Source organism: Phoenix dactylifera, chromosome 9 (genome assembly GCF_051530095.1).
Source record: "Phoenix dactylifera cultivar Ajwa chromosome 9, Ajwa_hap1_PhDact_Kaust_v1.1, whole genome shotgun sequence".
Lineage (NCBI taxonomy): Eukaryota > Viridiplantae > Streptophyta > Magnoliopsida > Arecales > Arecaceae > Phoenix > Phoenix dactylifera.
In genome coordinates this window covers 3,677,353-3,699,398 of record NC_143198.1, presented here as the reverse complement: position 1 = coordinate 3,699,398, position 22,046 = coordinate 3,677,353, and the positions used below count along the sequence as shown (strand labels likewise).

Sequence of the window (22,046 nt, the reverse complement as noted above, 5' to 3'; positions counted from 1 at the left end):
ATGCCCTCCACATGGTTCGATTGCCGAGTATCGGAAAACGGCCATGATCGGTGCCCAAAGGAGTCGCGGCCGCCACGTCATTGGAGGCACGTGAAATGGTCCGAGATTCACGTGACGTGTTCGATGGACGGCAACGGTTTCGAACGCGTGAACCCGGCATAGTGGGGTTTGGTCGAAGATTAAACGGGTAATTTGAAGGCGGGAAGTTTTTTTTTTTTTATGTATACAACGGTAGACACGCGTGAGCATCCTAAGAAGATCGTTAAAAAAAAAAAAAATGACAAAGGAGAACGGAAGAGACTTGAGACACTTCCAAAGAAACTTTTTCGAATAGTACTTAGCATAGAAGGCAATTCAGCCAGCTGCACTGTTTACCTTTCAATAAATATGAGTGGCCTGGATGGAAACAAATCCTCCAACGAGTCTGCAGATATTCCGAAGCAACGGGTGATAGTCACCATAGTTATACTGACTCTGAATTCAGTTAATTACCATGATCGAATCATCTTCAAGGTACAAAGGTGCGAAGTTGATAATATACGACGAGGAGAAGCTGCATCTATTAACGAAAGGGGACATCAAAATGTGAATCGTCCTAAGCGAAAATGATATGATAGTTTGACAAGGTGATGCCGCAGAAGGATCTGGGAGGCTCTTGTGGATGGGTTACAATTGGAAGGTTTTTTAAGGAGACTCGCTGGTTCACCAGAAAAAAAAAAACACCAAAAAATTAAAAAAAATATTTTTTGTGTGATTGGAGTTTAAAAAAAAATAACAAAGTAGTATTTTCATAGAAGCATGATTCTCATGTTTTATAAAATAAAAAAAAAATCATGAGGGACATAAAAAAACTACTTTCCTACCGTTTGGGAATTGAAATATTTTTTTTTCAAAATTATCTTTTAAGCCATCAAAATTCAAAAATAAGATAAAACCTTTTATTAAAAGGTATAATAAATATTTTATCCAACTTTTTTAGAAAAGTAAATGCTCAACGAAATATAAGCCACCCTGCAATATACTATTTTTCTATGGTTAATCAAATATGCCAAAATTATTTTTTCATGCATCATGATTTTAGAAATTAGCTATACAGAAAAAATATTTCGGTGAGAAAAAAAAATTCTGTCTTTTTTGATTACTTTGCGATGTATATAGGTTACGATAAAAATAGAACAAAGGCTTTTCCACCACCAGATATTCTTGGGAACTAACCTTTACATGTAGAAGAGGAAAGGTTATTAATCCAGCTTATAACTGCAGTTGAATCACCCTCATGCCTGATCTGCTCCTCATGAAAATGGAGTCCTGGCTCTCAAATCTCAGCCCAAGGCCCCCATAAGCTCAAGCATTGGCACTGTGTATGGTCTTGCGCTTTCGATGTTGTAATAGGCAGCACAAGAGGATGAGATGGAACCCGTTAGACGAGGTGAAGAGAGAGGAGAATACTAGTTGAAACTCATTATGGAAGAGATTGGTAGTCTAAGTGCATAATCGAAATGAAATATAACATTTCTCCGTCCGTTGCTCCTTAATCTCTTCCATCTGTTAAAAAGCTCCATCTCTTCCATTCTGCCAAAACGATGAACAGATTGGCTTTTAATCTTTTAGCAAAATGGTGGAGAGGGGCATCACAATCTCCGGCCATCCTTAGACAGTTTTAATTCCACGTAAAAACTCTAAGTTATCTATAATAAGAAGTATCCTCCAATTGCATGTAAAAACTCTAAGTTATCTGTAATAAGAAAGACCCACAAATTTTCCATCTTATTAAGGTGGTGGCATGGAGTTGGGCCGGGAAAGATAGAAGGGAGGGAAAAGAAATATAAGACGATTTTAATTGGAATTAGAATCAGAATGGATTGCAGTGGAAATAAGAACAACGACATATTTAGTTCATGATTGCAATTTCAAAAAATCAACTAAATAGAAGGGTGCTTGTAGAAAATCAATTAAATAGAGGGATATTTTTGAAAAATCAATTTTTAGAGTAAATTTGACAAAATAGGCTTAAATAATAAGGAGAATGCCTCAATGCCATGATTGGGTTTTGGAAAATTATGACATTTCCATTTTAAGAAATGGGAATGGAAATGGAACTCCTCGTCAACCAAATAGTTAGAATAAAAGTCACTCATTTTTATTGTCATTTCAGACCTATCAAATTCTCGCAATATCTTGTACGAACTAATGATAGTTATTCATTTTTTATATTTATTAAAATATGATATGTACGCCCGACCCTTGTTGCCATTTGATGAGAGATGGTCAAGTCATGACATGCCAAGCAGTGCCACTTAGCATTTTTCTTGGCTCCAAATATCATCTAATGAATTTTAAGAACTGAATGTGACAATAGGTTAGTGATTGTTGTTTAGTTTTCAACCATTGTAGTTGGGCAACCATGGTTCTAAAAAAATTGGTCGATTTCATGAGGGGCACAATGTATGAAATATGGGTGGTTTTGTTCTAACTATCATTTTCAGCAATCAAGTGAATTAATAGATATAATTGTGAGGATCTATACGGGCGTATGTTTAGTCCCATATCGGTTATTCATTGGGTAGATCTTGAGTACTTATACAGAATCAAATAATCCAAATAATATCTTCTGGCTAGCTTTTTTGAGTAAGATATTGAGAACCCACAAATTTTCTACCTTATTAAATGAGAGATAACAAATCGATCTTGAGATAACTATGAGCTTTTTAGTTTCTTTATCACGATTAGAGCCGCAGTTCTTCCATAGCCAAAAGTATTAGTGTGCTTAAATTTTGACATTTTTGTTTCCATTTTTTTGGATTGTGATGATCAGATCAAAGATGTTTGCATTAACTAGACAATGTGTTTTATCTCTGGAATTATCAATTAGTAAATTAAAATCTCCTAAATCGCAGCACAAGTATTTCTTATTCCGGCATGGTTACTAGTATTTGACGCGATCTTAACATGACCTTTAGTAACCCCTCCCATATTTCACAAGGAGGGATAGCAATGCTCTTGCTAAACCAGTAGTTGAAGAAATGTGATGAGCCACAGACAATATTTTTATCTTTTTTTTGGGGGGGGGGGTAAGTTATCTAGCAATAAGAAAATGTTTGATTACATAAAACTTTGTACAAATATTTCATGATTGTGATCTATTTTGAAGGTTTTTAGTGCCATACTCCATAACAACCATACAGGTTGTTTTCTCTTTTAATACTATCTGTTCATTTCAATGAGGACGGTTTGGAACTTAGGATATCATGGTGAATGACCGAGGAAGGCCGGTTTCAGCCCTAGTATATAAAGGCAAGTGCAGTACTTTTGAAGATCGTGGAGGCAAGAGTACTTAAATGGTAATAAAAAGATCAACAAGGTGTTGTCATTTTTGTAAACAATAAAAAAATCATGAAAGAGTACGTGAAGACTCGTGCGGACATGTGTTTAGTCCCACATTGGTTATTTGCTTGGTAAATGTTGGGTATTTATATAGGATCAAGGAACTCAAATAATATCTTTCGGCTAGCCATTTTGGATGAGATCTGGGTTGTTACAAATAGTATCAGAGTGGATCCGGCCCATAATCTATGTGGACTAGGGGACAGTGCAACACAGATTCATTGGGGCTGACTACAGACCAATCATCGTGCTTGTGATTAGATTTGAATGGATTTAAATAAGGAATATAAATAATACCTTCCAGCTAGCCATTTTAGGTGAGGTCATGGGTTGTTACAAGAATTATTTAGATATTTATGCAAGAAAAAATATTGGACCTTTGAGAGCCTATCAATTTGTAGAAAGAAAAAAAAAAGATTCATTGAGATTTTTTTTTTCTTCTCGCAGGATTTTGACAAAAAAGGATGTTATATTGCTATTGGTCATGCTGAAATAGACTTTCTACTCTATAAATTTAACAGGAAATTCAATCCAAATTTTGCTGGATTACCCAGGCAGTAAGTTGTAACAACCCAGGACCTCACCCAAAATGGCTAGCCAGAAGTTATTGTTTGGGTTCCTTGATCCTGTATAAGTACCAAAGATCTACCCAGCGAATAACCGATGTGGGACTAAACACATGTCCGTACGGATCCTCACATACTTCCTCGATTAGGAGGTTAGCTCGGCAGGGCGCCCTGAGCCCGGCTCGAGGGGCGTCATTGTGGATACATGTGGTCGACGGGGCCTCTTCGGGGGCCATTACTTGCTCGGGGGTTGTTCGGCTCTGGGTTTGCTTGGCAGGAATTGGGTGGTTCCACGCTAGAGCAGGACGATCCATTTTGCCTCCCATCATTTACTTGCGGTCAAGCTCGGGCCTGGGATGCCATTACTTGCTCGGAGGTTGTTCGGCTCTGGGGTCTGCTCGGTAGGAATTGGGTGGTTCCACACTAGAGCAGGATGATCCATTTTGCCTCCCATCAATTATGTATTACCATGATCTATGGTGTGTATATAAAGTGTAAGGTAGTATCAACAAAATAATAAATGTGTATCTAAAAGTTGCTAGATGTGTATCAACATATTGGGAAAGCGCATATATGTACTAATTCGATATGCATTACTAATAAGAAAATTGATGATTTAAACAATATATAATCTTGTCTAGAGATGTGTATCAACAAAAACATGCGATACGTATCGCCGATATGGTAGGTATGAATTAACCAATTATTAGTTCATCATCTGGTTGGTCGCTGACTAGGATGTTGATGCTTGGGTCTCTCTCCTCTGGTGGAGCTCAAGTATTAAAGTTTTCCTTCGAACCATCACCCTGCATGTTGATGCGAAGAATAGAATCAAGATCACTTTATATCTCCTAAGATATGGATATGATTGAATAGAATTGTTTGAGTCGGATCTTACCTAACAAGGAGGTGGCAGATCAAAAAGAAAAGTTATGAGATTTCACCTAGATCTAGAAATTTGAGACATTTGTCCGGTGATGGAAGAGGAGAGTGAATATTTAGGCTAAGGGTAGGGAAGGGGTGGAAGATTGAAGGAGAGAGTGAGGACGATGATGGTGGGACCACTTATATTCTCTTTCTCATTTTCTTTTTTTTATTAGATTTTTTTTTCATGAATACTCTTCTAAATATCGAATTTTACATGAATATTTTTTTCAAAATGATATTTGCACGTATACTCTCGTAAAATACTTGTTTTACTATTTTACCCTTTTTTTTATTCTTATTTTTGCATATGTACCCATGCTATCTAACGCCGTTAAAAATTAACGCTTTCAAATTAAAATGACTAAAATACCTTTAGATGTGCAGAAGCAAACATTTATAAGGCGATCTTGATGGAGGACAAAACGTAATTTCAAAATTTTATTTTATTTTTCATTAAAATAAATATGGTTTTTATTAACGATGTTAGGAAAACCGTTTTATCAGGAGCATTTGTACAAGATAGTGTTTTATGAAGGTATAGAAATAAATATAAATTTAAGAGGGTATTCATGCAAATTTAAATTTTTAGAAGAATATTTATTTATTTATTTATTTTGATCTTCCTCCATTTGAATTAGTAAGTCTGTTTTATAATTTTAAATTTCTCTTATATGTGCTTTAGGATCCGTGACAGGATGCATGGCATGCCAAAAAATTCTTCCCAACATACATCATCTCTTAGAGAATTTCCATCCGGCCTGTTCGGGGTTGTATCTTTCACGCAAAGAAGGATTCACCTTCCTTCGCATGAATCCACCGTTGGATTACTCACCTTACAGATCTCAAAGTGCTCCAAACGCATCTGCCTTGATCTCAAAGCGATCATTAGATGCTCCAACGGTGGATTCACGGGAAGGAAGATGAAACCTCCTTTCACAAAAGACACAACCTCGCGTCCCCCCAACCCTACCCAAAAGCCAACCGCATCATGCGATCAAATCCATTTCCTCCCCTGTCAACGCCCGCCCATAAAAGCCACCACTCGCAGGTAAAAGAGCGCATAAAAAAGGGGAGAAAAGGCCCACAGAGGCAAGGCCGCAAATCTAGAGTAGAGCCAAATACCAAAGAGGAAAGAAAAGGAGGGAGAGAGAGGGCGGCGATGGTGTCGGACTCGGAGCTCGTGGAGCGGCTCCGGGAGTTCCTCCGGGCCTCCGACCTCTCCACCACCACCACGGCCATCGTCCGCCGGAAGCTCGAGGAGGACTTCGGCGTCGATCTCTCCAGCAAGAAGGCCTTCATCAGGGAGCAGGTCGATCTTTTCCTCCACAGCGAGCTCAACGACAACAAGGAGGTGGAAGAGGACGACGGCTTGGGAAGGGAGGAAGGCGAAAGGGACCGAGAGGAAGGCAGGGGGGAGGCGGACGAGGAGGAGGATGATGAGCAAGAGGACGACGAGGAGGAAGAAGACGAGGGCGGGAGCAGCAGGAAGAGGCGGTTAGATTCTATCGCTACTCGTTTTCCATTTCTTTTCTCCGGGTCTCTATTTTTGGTGTGTTCTCGTGGTCGCATTTGGGAAGTTTGGGCTAATTAGGGTTTTGTTGTTCTTGATCAGGTTAAAGGTGACGCCTTTCGTTCTTTGCAGTTCTGGAGTCGTTGATTATTTGGATTTTGGAGTTTAGATTATCAGTTACTTACATCATCTTAGATTGGGTTTTTGCTTAATTGCTCAATGTTTACCCTAAAAATCGATTTTTTGAAAATTTTTGTTGGGCGATAGGAGGATGTGGCGGAAGTCTTTCTGGTCTTCATTGAAATGTTTTCTTAATCATGGTCATGGAGGAGGATTAGCAATGTTCCGCTGCTTTTGATAGAGAGTCTGCTCCTTCCGTTTTGCCGTAGTTTTTTTTTTTTTTTTTTTGAATAAAGCAGTGCAAGTCAGTTTGGCTTCTTAAATCATATGTGCTACTAGTACTCAGGATACTGGGTCTGTTATCTCTAGGGGTTGTTGTTGGACTTGAGGTTGAGTATTTTTTAAGGTTGCTTCTCATGTTGAAATTGGGGCGATGAAACTCTACAATTGTTTACAATATGGGAGTTTAGGGGCAATGAAGGAAATGAAATGAAATTTTAGGTTCAAATATGGGTAATCTTGGCATGCCTAGATCTTATAGACTTTTTCTCTTTACTTTCTAAATATCCAAAGAGAACCTTAAGGATTACAGTGGTTTGAAAGGAATCAAACCACTGTGGTTTGATGCCCATAGTGGTTTGAAAGGATTACCTTAAGTATGGAAGCATGTCATGTGCTTGAGAAAGATCTTGTTCGTGCTGTCAGAGGATGCTTGGACCCTACATATATGGGCATCATGGTGCTTGAGATTGATATTTGCCGCCACTAGGAATCTTTCTGGAGTTACCCTGTCTCATGTACCAGTCAATTAGTGAAACCAATATGTTGTAGTTGGCATCCTATGACATGCCCCAATTATACAGATCCGGTGAATTTTAGGGTTGGAAATCAATAAGGAATGAAGTTTTAATATGTATCCTTGTATATATAAAGGGTCTATATTGTGCCAACAGGGCGGTGATATGCAAGACAATTTAATGCTTTAGGTCATGAATTTTACTTTAATATCATTCAAAGAAAATGCGCTCATCTAGGACCTCCATGCATTACTTTGCATAGGTCAACATCCCTCTTGAGTTTTTTAAGTAGGAAGGCATGATATGGAACTAAAGATCTTTGCTGAGTAGAAACTTAAGGAGGCTATGTAGTGATTATCTGTAAAAAGTTAAGACTACTTTAAACAAGTAACATCACCATAGTATGTTCTGAAGGCGAACTTCTTTCTTGTGAATCTTTATCTGTCCCTGTTAAATTGCATGGAAATCTGCATCTTCACACACACACACACACATATTTAAAGCTAATTGTTACTTTCGCCTTTGACTGTGAGTATATTAAGCATACTTTTGACTTTCTTCTAGTGATTGCTACTTCTTGTTCGATATTTCATGCAATTACATGTTTATCATGCAAGTCAGAGAGAGATGCATCAATTCATATCACTGCTAATAGATGGCAAGAAACTTGCACTAAGAGAGCAAGTACAGATAAAATATCTAGTTTTGCTTTTAGATAGAATTATTTATTCTAAGATTTCTTATAGATTTAAGACATACTAGCATGTGAGCATGTGCAATAGACATTGAACTAAAAATCATAAAATTGATTATTTTAGTATAAGATCAGTTCATATATAGAGAAAAATACTTGGGAAAACTTAATGCAATATTATAATAATAGAAAAGAAAACTGGTGAAACAAAAACTTTTGAGAACATCATTTTTATACGCAGTAAAAAGTATGAATAAAAAAAAAATTACTTACAAAGTAAAAAAAAATGAACAAAAATAAATTACTTATAAAGTAAACATGTCTTTTCTGGACAAGCTTCAAGTGATCCCAAACCTTTTAATACTGCATCTAACATTGATGTTGCATTGATGTAGCTCTCAAATCATGTTTCTACACATCCTCTACACTCTATAGATGACTTCCATGGTGTGTAAGTGTACCTTTCAATGTCTCCGATCATATTTTTGTCCATCCTCTCTACTTAAATGTGCAATCAGGCTAGGCTTGGGACTAGGCATGGATTTTCAAAATTTTAAATGACGCTCACCCAATTACATGGCTTGACCCAGACAATGTAGCCACTAGCTGGTGCATTTGCATTTCTACTCTATGATATTACCCACTTCATGATTGAGCGGTCTTGTTAAAAGGGAAGGACAAACTCAAGTGCTTTCAAACTTAGAAAATAGCTTCTCTTATCCTCTTGTTATATAGGGAAAGTTAGATATTCCGAAAGATTTCTACTCTTTTATTGTGATTCTTCATCATGTTCACCCCCTCCCCTCCCCCCCCCCCCCCCCCCCCCCCCCCCCCCCCCAAAAAAAAAGGAAAAAGAAGGGACACACATGAAGAGATAGAATTTAAAAGGTTCAGGACAGAGTGGGGCCTTCGGGGTGTTATGATTTAGAAGTAATAGGAGAGGGAAGAGGCTGAAAATTAATAAAGTTGCAACATTATATTAGGTTTCAATATAAATCTATATTGGATCTTTATTTTTTTTTAAAAAGGAGGCTTTCATATTTTAAAACAGCAACAAGAGTTCTGATTGGAAGAGAATGCGAGAGTCATGGGATAAAAGGAGAGGTAGGTTGGGAGAAACATAGTGGAGTCCGGGGTACTTTGAGAACAAAAATTGACTGAGCTATCCCTGAAATTTGGTTTGGTAAAAACCAAGAGTCAAAAGAGGTGGGATTAGTCGGATTGGAAATTGGAAGAGAAATAGGTTGAAGATGATAATCACGTGACTAGGTTGAAGATAGTAATCACATGATTAGGTGAGATATCCAGATTTAGTGGATACTAATTTTTTTTAATGGAGGCATTGCTAATTCCATATTAACAACAATAGACTTTGGCTGGAAAAAAAATTAGAAAGTCATGGGATAAAGGAGAGGTAGACTGGAAAGAGAATGGTCGAGTCAAGGGCATTTTGACATCAGAGACTGATTAAGAAAATATTCCTAAAACTTGAACCTATTTCTTTTTAATACAATATAGATGAGTGAAACACCGAAGAAATATAAAGTGTATTTATTACTATCAGGTGCCTCTTTATTGCTATTAGATAGCAGTGGATTAGGTTGAGCTAACCTCTACTATGAAGCTTTACTGCCTTAACTCAAAACCAAACTGGCCTGCTCGCTGGTCAGAGAAGGCTGACCTGAACTTGTTGGTGGGCTAGCTAAGTCCTTCAGGAGCTAAACTATTCACCAAAATCAGGGGGTGAAAGGGAAGAGCAGGAAACAAAGGAAAGGGAGGAGAGGGGATGTGATGCGATATGATGGGGCTGGATGACAGTGATGAGGTGGTAAAATTATGGTGCAATGACAATTGAGTGTTGGTGGTAGGGGTGGCAATCGGGTCGGGTCGGACATAAACGGATCGGGTCAGATGTTAAACAGGTCCGAAAAGTAGAAACCTGAATCCGACCTGTTTAATAAACAGGTCAGAAATTACAACCTGAACCCGACCTGTTTATTAAACAGGTAACCCGACCCGACCCGTTTAACCTGTTTAATAAACAGGTCGATTAAACAGGTCGGGTTTACTGTTCTGACCCGTTTAACCAAATGGAGAGAGAGAGAGGGATGGGAGGGTGGCTCCGTGGACCGTGGATGGGACGCTGGGTGGGGTTGCTTCCGGTGAGAGAGAGAGAGGTGGGGGGTTCAACGGAGAGAGAGAGAGAAGTCTCTCTGATGTTTAGAAATCGGAGTCCGAAGATCTGATGAGGTTTGGGAGGGGCCGATGGCTTCTCTCCCGGACCTCATCGCGGCGGTTCCACCTGCGACCAAGTCACGACCTCAGTAGAGGAGGGAGGAGGAGGAATACACTCGGGATGGCGAAGAAAAGAGAATCGACTTTGCCTTAGTTGCCTACCCATAGCAGGGGAAGGAAAAGAACCCCTCAGAGGAGGGAAGGAAGAATCCTAGCACGGCCGTCAACAACTGTGGCCACGACGGCGATCAAACGCGGCGTCGGATCCACAGTCAGAGACCCTAGGTAGTCAGGTAGGTCCCTTCCCCCTTCTTCTTCCTCTTCTTCTTTTTTTTTTATTTTGTTATCATGGGGTAAAAGGAAACAGGGGTTAGGGTTTACGGTTTACCTCGCTTCGGGAAGAAGCTGCAGCTACTCTCTCCGGTGGCACCAGTTGTGGGTTCTGAAAACCCTAGCTGAGAAGGAAGAAGGACGGGTGCGTCGATGTAGCCGCGATGATCTCGTCCTAGGTGAGAATGGGATCGGCCGATCGGGGGCATGATGTAGCCGCGGTCGCCGACTTGCCGTCGACGGTGAGGCAGAAATAGTCGGCAAGGGGGAGCCGGGGAGGAGAGGGCGGAGGCGGAGGAGAGGAGAGGGGAGACGAGAGAGTAGAGAGCTAGGGCAGTCGGGCGGCGCTTGACAAACCCTATCCCCCCAAATGGCCAAATCGTGGCTGAGCGGTGAAAAATGAAAGGGAAAACCAAATCGGGCTAAGGCGGAGAAATCGGCCCGAGGGGAGTTGGGCCGGCTGTGGGCCTCGTGGATTGTGGCCTTTATCTTCTATCAGCCCAATAGTTAAATGGGTTAAACAGGTTAAACGGGTCAGATGTCTAAAACCCGTATCCGACCCAATTAATAAACAGGTTAAACGGGTCAACCTGTTTACGATCCAAACCTCTTTAGGCTAAACCCAAACCTGTTTATAGCGGGTCGAACACGGGTTGGATTGGCGGGTCGGGTCATAGTTTGCCACCCCTAGTTGGTGGGGCTCGACCATAGTGCTGATGTGGTGACAAGGTAGAACAATGGTGATGACAGTTGCCCATCTGTATGAGATGAGAAGAGGGTTGAAGAGAAGGAGAAAGGGAGGAGAGGAAAGGAGATGGTGGGGCGACGGTGGCTATCGAGTGCCCCAATGGCAGGTTATGAAGGTTTCTGTTCTCTGCTTTACTAGGTGGTTGTTGGGCGCCATGATAGCAATACAGAAGGGATTAGGTGTCTGGATGGCAAGTGGAGAGGAGGATGAGGAGGGGAAAGGAGGTAATGTGGGAGATGAGGAGAAGATCGATATCGGGGTATTAGGTTTATGAATTAGCCCAAATAGGGTCTATTCTCTCTTTCTCTCTCTCTATCTCTCTTAGAGATAAAAAATCTAGACCATGGAATTTCTACAATTATATGTAATATTTCAAGAAGTAAAAGCTTATTTAATTAATTTTAAGCCAGGCTGGGTATACCCTGACCTGACTGGTAATAGCACATTAAGTTAAATCCAGTCATACTTACTGGTAGGTCAATCATTCTTGACCTGTATCTGACCCATGGAAGGAACTAGTCATGTTAGGTGGGCTTTGTTCTGGTTGGGTGTAGTCTCTTTAACAAGGTTTGTGCCAAAATTGACTGCCCTAATGTCTATTATTTTGTCTTTCCAGATAGATAACATAATTTCCATTTATACCTTAATCTAATTGTCCATAATACAAAGTGTACATTAACTATCACACTGTATCATCTGAACAAAAACAAAAGTACCACTTAATCCAAGATAGAAATGTGCAAAACTAAGGATCCTTAAAGGATCAAAAAATACACCGAGGTGCTCACTTTGTTGATGAATAGGACAACCTGATATTGTTATTTTTCACTTCCAATATATAGTCCATTGATTGCTGGATTATATGTCTTTCCTTATGGAAGATGGAAAGACTTCCTGGTTCAGTTTTAGAAAATGACATTTCTCAGATGCTTCACCTTTTTGCATTCATTGCTATTTTAAGGAGCACGAGAGGAAGTTGAGGTCCTGTCTTTTCATTTTTCCTTGCTATTTACCTAGTAAATGTAGCACTGCTTTGACTTGTATTGTTGGTTCACACTTGGAGAATTGATTCACTTAATGTGAGATTCCATTCTAGCTCGCCAATATCCTTTAAACTTGCCTCTTGATATTTGAGCTTGCTGAACTCCAGCAAGCCACATTGTGCAATTGAAGTTAACTTTCTGATTTTTCTTATATAATATATATGATGTTTTATTTTAGAGCATGCAAGGAACATAGCATAACTTTACTGATGCCGTATGGACAGGAGAAAGCTTGTTTGATTGTTTGCATGATGCTAGTTAAATAAAGGTTACAACTGCATGTTTATGTTAGTAATGCTTCAATTGTATGCTGCATGCTCCTAAACTCACTTAAACTGAGAGTTTGATGTTTCCTTTTTTTATATTAAAATCCCTGAGACATTCTACAGGGCCTTCCTCTTTTTGTTCACTTATTTCCTTCATGTACGAACTGCTTCTGTAATTTCCTTAAATGTCTCTTCTTTATTATATTATGTTAGATTGACCAAGCTCAATAAGGAGGTCAAGAAAAGGGGTGGCGGATTTACTAAGCTGTGCAGTCTTTCTCCAGCACTGCAACAATTTGTTGGCGAATCTGAGTTAGCCAGAACTGAAGTAATGCTCATAAAATATACAGTCTTTTAATACTACATTTTCTCATCAATTCAATTGAAAAAGTGAGGAGCTTTCGGGACCTTACGCTTCTATATTTCGTGTTTTGCTTACATGGTTTCAGGTTGTGAAGAAATTATGGGCTTATATTCGTCAGAACAATTTGCAAGACCCAAACAATAAGAAAAAGATAATATGTGATGAAAGACTGCAAAGCATTTTTAATGTCAGCACCATTGACATGTTTCAAATGAACAAAGCTTTATCAAAGCATATTTGGCCTTTAAATTCTGAAGGTGGTAATTCTGAACTGACTTTGCATCTCTGCTTAGCTAATAGTTTGTCTGATTAATTTACTCGAATATTATAATTTTGCTTTCTTTTTTTTAAAGAAAATTTTGTGGGTGCATGCATACCCAATACGAACACATCTGCTATAGAGGCTTAATGCCTCAAGGTAATACATGGAGTTTATGCCTCAGGGCTTGGGCTTTCTTTTGGCCTCATCAAGAGACTAAATGGCTAACTTTTATGCATCCAGTTTTTAAACATTGGTTTACCTTGGATATATTGCTTGACTTATATTTGTTATACTATTTCTGATGTTTAGGTGGCCCATCGACCATAGTGAAGTCAGAACCCAAGGATAAACAACATAAAAAGGAAAGAGAAGGTTGGGGAATAGTGTTCTCATGTTATATTAGTGCCATCAACAAAGCGTAGAACTATATCACTTATTCCACTTATCAAATTCTAATGGGATGCTATGGACAGGAAAGCGGCAAAAAGGAGGTTCTTCTGGTCTTCTTGCACCCCTTCCACTTTCAGATGATCTGGTGAAGTTTATTGGTACTGGTGAAAATGCATTATCTCGGTCTGATGTCGTGAAAAGGATGTGGGAGTACATAAAACAAAACAATCTGCAGGTATTCTGGTGTACCGGTTCTTTATCTATTGTATAGTTGCTAGTTAGATAATTAATTGCATGAGACATACAACTTTGTCCTCTGTTGTATTGCTTATTCGATATAAGAATAGCTCTTGGCATTATTGCATGTCTATAAGTTGCCGATGGAACATATAGTCTTCATGTGTGGACTTTACTCCATTTCACTCACAAACCTAAGTGTTAAATCGACAAAGAAAGAAAGAAACTAGAGTTATGTATGCATCACAACAATAGTAAGACAAGACCAAAGTTTGCCGTACCGGCCGATACTGTATTGTTCCGGATGTACTGTACCATACTAGTTCTAAATTAGTATGCCGTCTCGTACCGTACTGATACTCGGTACGCCTCTCTATCTCATACCGTACTACATATCGATACTGTAATAGGATGGTATTGGTACGGGGTCCAGTATCGAGACAATGAATCTTAAGTGAGACAGTAGTAATGTCTTTAAACTCAAGCTGACCATATACTAGGAGTTAGCATAGCAGAATGCCCATATTGCCTTCAATTCAAAGTATGCATGAACAAAACTACTATATCACAATACCAATAGTTGTTTCAACATAGTCAATATGATATGGTATATTCTTGGTCAGCTTAAAAGTTGTTACTGAAATAACTATAGACATCTAATAATATAACCTGGATTTCTCATTAAGATAAGAAGATTATTGTCTTCAGAATGTGTGACTATCCATATCAGTGCAGATGGTATATCCATTTCTGGTATCAGTATCCAGGATGCCTGTATATCAGGCTAATTTCAGTTTCGAATTGGGTACAATCAAATTGTATTGGGATAATTCATTCATTTCATAATTTTTCACCATATAGCTGATGACATCTCACTACCCAACTGCTGCCACAAGCCAAAGTGAGAAGTTGGTCCACTCCTACGTAGGGCCAACGTTTCACTTTGTCTAAGGTCTCTGTCTGTGATGACGTTAGAGCCTCACCAATATGGTATATAAGATTGTCTTGGCCCTTATTACCTTGACCGATAAAAGATAACAAATCTCAGTACTATCTGTTGATAGGATATGAATATATTGTCTGGTTTTTCCAATCACTTCTTTACTTAAATAACTGTTTTGATTAATTCCAATATCAATGCCGTAGTACTTTTGCTGATTCTTGGTCCTAAAATTTTGCCAGAGATCTCAGAAGATGTTGGGTCTTTCCAACTTTTTTTACCTTCCATCTTGGCTGAGATAAACTGAGATCTCAGTTCATCTTGATGTCGGTCATCTGCTAAGATCTCTGAGATCTCGGCTTTTAAGAACTTTGGATAGGGCTTGCAAGCCGCATGTCAAGTCGACAAGCTATCTTTGGTTCACTTGTTCCCGTTCAACATGTCCAAATTCATGTCACTGCTTGAAGTAAATGTTTAGAATCACTTGTATAAATCCTTGTTAACCAACACTTGCACATGCAAAGCCTGCATATAAGGTCCTTGCACTTCTCAAGCTGGTACATGTAGTACCCTTCACCTGAGGCTTAGACATGCAGCACCCACATGGAATCTACAGAACTTGTATATCTTGCATGCTTGTATGTTCAAGCTCTACTGGCCAAACCAAGACATAAATAGCCACCCTTGCAAATGCATGAATGCTTTGCACATTCACCTACATGTGCACACAACCAACATTTAGAAATTTTAGAGTTGATTCACCAGAAACTTCGTCACTAGCCAATTTTGACAACTAGAGCCAAATGAAAACAAGTCAAGCCCATACCAGCTTAAATTGCATAGTACCCAATGCTCCACTTAAGTTGTATTGTAGTTGCCCCATGGTCATTCTCCATTTCATGTCATGGTGTCTCCTATGTCGCGTCACTGCAAATTTCATGCCCTCCAAAGTAGGAGTTGACAGGACAAATGTGTGGACTGCAATATGATCTTAAAGCACCTATCTTGTCCTTTGCTCGCAACTTCCTTAAACATGCATGCAGAAGAGGTGCCAAACTAAGGATGAGTTTTGAACTCAAAGTCATGCCTCTGGAAGACAAAAGTCTTGCCAATGCATCCTCCTGTGCAAATCTTTCTTCATGAAACAAAGAAGACTAATATTGTCTCTAAATTTCAATATGATCTGTGAGCTTATCCGAGTAAATATTTGGTATGTGTGATGGAGATCACAGATATACTTATTTTGCATAGTTACTTTGCTAAGCTTTCATTTGAAATTCCAAAGAGGCATTAATACCCATGAAGACAAACATAGAGGGAGATAATTGTAAATAGAGTTAGTAATCTGATTCGTACTCTTAGATACCTCAGTAGTATGCATGTAGAGACATTGTACATGCAGCATTACCAACTTTGCCTGCTTGAGATTTGAATAACATCTTAATTTGTTACTTTGGCCAACTTAATGCAATAGTTTTCTTGGAAACAAAGGATGTCTGCAGTGTGCACGCTATTATAATGATGACTTGAAAGTATTAACTAAAGATATTTAGTTGGATTGTTATGTCGTTATATACGAGGGAATCATGCTTTACTTACAGAAATTTTTTTCAAGGGAAGTGAATGTGGAGTTAGATGGCTCAAACTAATGTGTATAATGGGAACATCTGTTTAAAAATGACTGGTTGGCATTCTTGTCACTATGATTCTTTTTTAATGGGGATGGTGCACTCTGTAATCTGATATAGGTGTAGCCAATTTAGAATAGAGATAGAAGGTACCATTATATAGTGACCGTTAACAGACTGAATTGTCCTTGTTATTGGTAAGACATTGTGAATAGTCTGGTGGAATAACCTCCAATTGATCTTAGGTGAGACCCTTAGTGACCACTGATACCTGCAGCTGATAGGGTTCGTCTGGTGACTGGAAAAACCCAGGGTTCCACAGGCATCGACTCATTGCAGAATTTTGGCTGTTAATCAGGACTTTGAAAATAACTGCAGAGAACCTGATGGATCACCATGAACAGGCAAGGCTAAGTAGCCACAGTGACTGCAACTGGGCAAATCACTTGCATGACTACCATGTTTCCAGCGACCAGCAGAAAGGGCTAGTCTCTCTGCGATCTGTTGGGACTGCAAGTTTCTTGTAAGTCCTTTTCGGTAACTAGAAAATGTTTTCATAGTGATTTCTCCATAACTATGAGAGAGATAACCAAAAACACCCTGTGAACTGTTCCGACTTGGCTTTGATTTGGTACAGGCCAAACCATCCCATTCGGGTCGGTTCAGCAAACTATGATTGGAACCAAACCTAACCCATTTCCATTCTGGTTGGATTGAATCTGGTTTAATAATTATTTTATCAATTCATCAAGTTTTTGGGTCAAATCACAATCCAATTACATATCATAATTAGCATGTATAATTGATTACCTGATTATATCATAAAGATGTTATGCAATAAAATAATAATAAGCAATATGTAGACATTATCAACAATCTATTTTACATAAGATCTGATTGATAACTACATAAAATATAATCAACAATACAAATGACCAAATTACATTAATCTTATTACTAATCTTGTCAGTTTTGGATTGGTTCAGGTTTGGCTTCCGATCTTAGTGATCCAATCCAAACTTTATTCAAAATATAATTTTCAGTCCAAGTTTAATCCAAACAACTTCCAAGCCTAATCCAAATAACTTAGATTTGGATTAAACTTGATTAATTTCATTACATTCCAGATGAGAAGCAGGTCAATCCAATCCACATGCAGCCCAAAATACTGGCTTTTCATAAAAAATACATTTTTAACTAAAGTACTGACTTCTCTTAAACTATATTTGCATCACTAAGGAACCTAGAAAATGTATTAGTAGATTTAAATGCTGAAGAACTTATGCCTCTATTAATGAAAAACTTTATAATTTGGCAACCATATCATTTGTATGTCTTCTCTGCTGGTTTGGGTTTCCCATGTACTGATTTGCTCTAGTGGAAACATTATCGGCATTTTGAGTGACAAGCTAATAGTTTTGAAGTCTGCCTAATATATACCTGTGAATCTTACTAAAGCTATTGATTAGCTTTTATACAGAATCTTCTCTAGCTTTCTAAATAAGGAATTTGTTCTGAAGTGAAAAAATAAAAATTAATAAGAGAAAACATCTATACATGAATGCCATGGTGTCAATCCACATCTTAGACGATTTTTTTTATTGACAGGAAAAATATTCAACCTAAAATTCATATATTTTCGGTACGTCTAATGTTTGCACGGAACATCTTGTCAACTGTGTGCACTATTTGCTAGCATTCCATGTCTGCTTATGTAGTTTGTGCAGCTAATTTTTTCGTTGTTGGCAAATTATAGTCTTTTGTTGTACTTCTTGATAGTCCACGTAAAGCTTCTTGACTCAATGCTTTTTTTTTTCCAATTAACTTTTTCCATCATCTGTGGAAGGATCCTGCTGATAAGAGGAATATTATATGTGACAAGAAGCTAAAGGAACTGTTAAAGGTTGATTCTTTTAGAGGCTTCACAGTTTCCAAGTTGCTGGTGGCTCATTTCATCAAGACAAAATAGTGAGATGCCCCTTTTGCTATCTCTGTTGAACCCAAGGAGATGGGCAATTTTGTTTGCAATATAGTTTTAGATTATTTTTATATTTATGTATATATATAATTGTACTTGTTTTGGACTATCCTGGAGAATGGCAACGAATGGAAGTGAAATCATTTGTTCATCTCTTTATATTATATATATAAATAGTAAAGTTTCTGTCATCTGCATTTTTAGTATCAAATTATTGCACTAGGTTTTCATTACATCTATTCTTTAAGAAATGAAGAAAGCAAGAGAAAAGAGAGCGGGAATCATGCTATTTGGTGTTTGACTATTAAAAAAAACATAAAGAGAGAGAAACAAGGAGTAGAGGTTGAATCTTTCTCTAGGGTTCAGAAATCTTTCTTCTGCTTCAAGTAGTCATTTGATAGCATAACAAAAAGCAAGCAGGTAAGAATAACTCACCCACGTCCTAAATACTTTCTTTACAAGATTCTCTGCAAATTTCTGTTTAATCAACAAAAAAATTCTCCCCCTTTCTCCATTGCTTTTCCTTGAATTATCTTCTTTTGTTTCATTTTCTCAGCAACCGAGCAGAATTTAAAATTCTTGCTGTTAATGAAAATGAAAATAGAGAAGGAAATCTAAGAATGGGACTTGTCATCATAATTAATACGATGCAGGAAGAAAACTCTGCGTGTGCTATGGTCAGAATGACTTGTTGCCCCGACATTGTGTGTTTGGTTACTTTGGTTTGTCCAGTTTCAATTCATCATATACTGATGAGCTAAATTCATCATTTACCAGTCTATTATTGTTTACCCTGAACAAAAAAAGAGTAGCACTGATATTTCTTTTCTGACAGATTGCAATAAGTTTCTACCTGAAATAATTTACAACTTTTCAGCTTTTCAGCTATAATTTCCAATGGCTTCATTTTTCTACGCAGACAGAACTCTTGAAGTCAAGGTGAGTGGAAGAAGACAAAGTGATACCTGTTCTAACTTTTTGTAATGGGGGTATGGACACTGTTCTTCATGCCTGCTCGGTCCTTGAATATACGCTGTCATTTTGTGCTGCACTTCTGGACAGGCACCTTGTTAAACTAGAGCTAGACCTGTAAATAAAACTTACATCATATGAAACAAAAGATTTTTGTATTAAATCTTGAACCTGGTGCTTTTAGGTAGCTCTGGATGATTTGTATCTTCCTACCTAGTGTTGAGCTAAACAGTAAAAGGTAGAACCATTAAACATATGCCGTATTGAAAGTTGACCCTGGAGATCAATCAATATACAATATGAAGAACATACATGTAAAGATCATAAAAATCTGCTACTAAAGGTTCTTATCTTCCATTAAGTTGTGCATGGCTGTATGCAATTTGAGCCTCTTTTACACCGCCGAAATGAAGAACCTAGGTGTTAAGATTGTGGATTGGGTACTAAAGGTTTCATCTTACATTAAGATGTGCAATGGGAAATTAGTGAATTATCTATTTTCCTTTGATGATATGTTTTATATAATAAGTTTATTCTGTGGGATTGGGATATATTTTTGGGCTTGGATATTGTGCAAAGCCTCATTTCATAATTTCTCCCTTTAACGGCATTTTAGGGACCTTTTTAAATATTTACAGATTCTAGATATCTACAAACCAAAATAAAAGTTTGGTTCTCAGTCCTAACTTTTATCACATTCAGTGCTATAGCACCATGAATAATTACCAGGTAATCCACAATGGACGAAAAAGCTAAGGGCTTAATTTTGAGACTTGTCGATTCATTTAATTTAAGCATGGCAAGTTCTTAAATGCCTTTCTCCTTTGTATCTTTCATTGATTTAGTTGACGAAACCATTGCTCTCTCAGTGCATAGAAAACTTATGGTATTTTATCATGTTCTTAGGAGTTTGTATGCCATATTTAGATTTTTGCCGTCCATGTTGATATGTCCATCAACTGGTTAAGCTAGAGATCAGCTTGGTTGCTTATATTGTGCGCAAAGCCAACTTGGTTTTTGGACAGCCATCTGAGTCTTTATTCTGTACTTCATCTTTTATCATACGATTACCGTAGCTTATAATTGAATTCCACAATTATCAATATTCTGTTATTCCCTGTTAATTAATATGCAGTACATCTCTTGTAGTTGCCTAAGTTCCTTGCTTTCATATTTTGATGCATTACAGTATGTGATTCCATCTGCCAAGAATCTGGAACTATAATTATTCTATTGTCGGCCTGTAAATCATAAGCTCGCATGCTCTTATAACTCGACTTCCCAACTATGAGTTTAGTTGTGTCCCTTCAGCAGGAAATGGCAGACTGTTTTTGCTGTAAAGATTTTCCTCAATCAGACTCCAATGACACCCTCTTCTTATTGTCATTTCCTCGGATCGCTGAAGCCCTAGACTCTTTGATTCCATAGCTAACAGCTCTAAACCTGAGCTTTCCTCTCTTTGTGAAGTATAAAGCTTCAGCTGTGAAAGAACTAAAGGGATGTGAGGTTGCAAATTCAGAGTTCCAAGGGAGGCTTTGTCGAAAGTAGATATGGCAGGGAAAAGGATCCAGGATTAGTAGGCTACATAAGACAAATGATAATGCTAAATTGTTGGCAAAATTTCTGGTATCCAAAGGAGGAAAAGCTAAACCCATGGTAGTCAATTGTAACAACTGCAGTTTTGGAGCCGTGGTGGAAGACTCACCTTCAAGAGGTTTGGATGATTTTGATGTGCTGAGGTTGGAATACGTGAACTTATGACCACCAATAACCTTTGCTTGGTTGTGCTGTCCCAAGACTTAAAAAAAGGGGTTTCTTATTTTTTTCAAGAATAATTTAAATCATTTTGTAAGTTTTGTTAGAAATTTGTTGGTAGTTTCCTTTTGATGATAAGTTTGTTCCTTGGCTGTGTGGCTGGTTGGTAGGGTTGAATTGGAGCATGTTTTAAATCCTCTTCATATACCATCATCATTTATGAACAAAAGTTTTAGAGTAAATTGCAATCCCGCCCCCAACTCTGGTCCCTACTCGGATATTTAGGGGTAAATTACGTTTAACTCAATAATTTGAAAAACCTACTCTTACTCTTTAAATTTATTTTTATCTAACATTTTAACTCATAATTTAACAAAATATTAGCCAAATTGTTAACCTTAGGATCTAAATATTACATCAGAAAAAAAAAAGCCAGAATAAACTTTAATGATGTAGCAAGCATATAAGGAAATAAAAAAACATTTGCATCCTCCTTTCCACCAAAAAGCAATTTCTACCTTTCACAAAAGGTCAACCATTTTATTAATGCTGTTAATTTAACTGGGTATAAATGTAGGTCTCACAAACTATTTAGTGTAAATATGATAAATAAAAATCTCAAGAGGATTCTAGTAATTTACTTAATATTTTAATACAAGAAGCTGGGGCAAGGGAGAATCTCTCGTATCGCTTAATCTGCGGAACAATGAGAACGGTGTCAAACTTCCAGGTGTTACTGGTGGAAGTATGCTCCCATTGGATGGTTTGATGAACTAGAACAACATAGCTCGAAATGGTTTTGGCTTTCCACTGTGTATTTCTTCAGGCTAGATCTTTTAAGACTCTTTATTGTAAAATCTTTCAGCAAAAGAAATGATAAGCAGTAGAAGCTCCCATTTC

General features: G+C 38.0%; 1 protein-coding gene across 5 annotated transcripts; it reads left to right on the top strand.

The window, feature by feature from the left end:
• Positions 1-5,907: 5,907 nt before the first annotated feature.
• On the top strand, positions 5,908-19,554 carry LOC103709229 (uncharacterized). Of its 5 annotated transcripts, none has more exons than XM_088704000.2 (7): positions 5,908-6,371; positions 12,834-12,948; positions 13,070-13,241; positions 13,556-13,618; positions 13,720-13,871; positions 18,288-18,409; positions 19,297-19,554. In XM_088704000.2, exons 1-7 carry the CDS (start codon positions 6,037-6,039, stop codon positions 19,349-19,351), a joined length of 1,014 nt encoding a protein of 337 aa, XP_088560126.2. In that variant the 5' UTR covers positions 5,908-6,036; the 3' UTR covers positions 19,352-19,554. The 5 variants fall into 5 exon arrangements, with proteins under 5 accessions (XP_088560126.2, XP_026661272.2, XP_026661271.2 ...); XM_026805470.4 differs by having other exon boundaries at positions 5,909-6,371; positions 19,343-19,554; XM_008794474.6 differs by having other exon boundaries at positions 5,909-6,371; positions 19,339-19,554.
• The last annotated feature ends 2,492 nt before the right edge of the window (positions 19,555-22,046 follow it).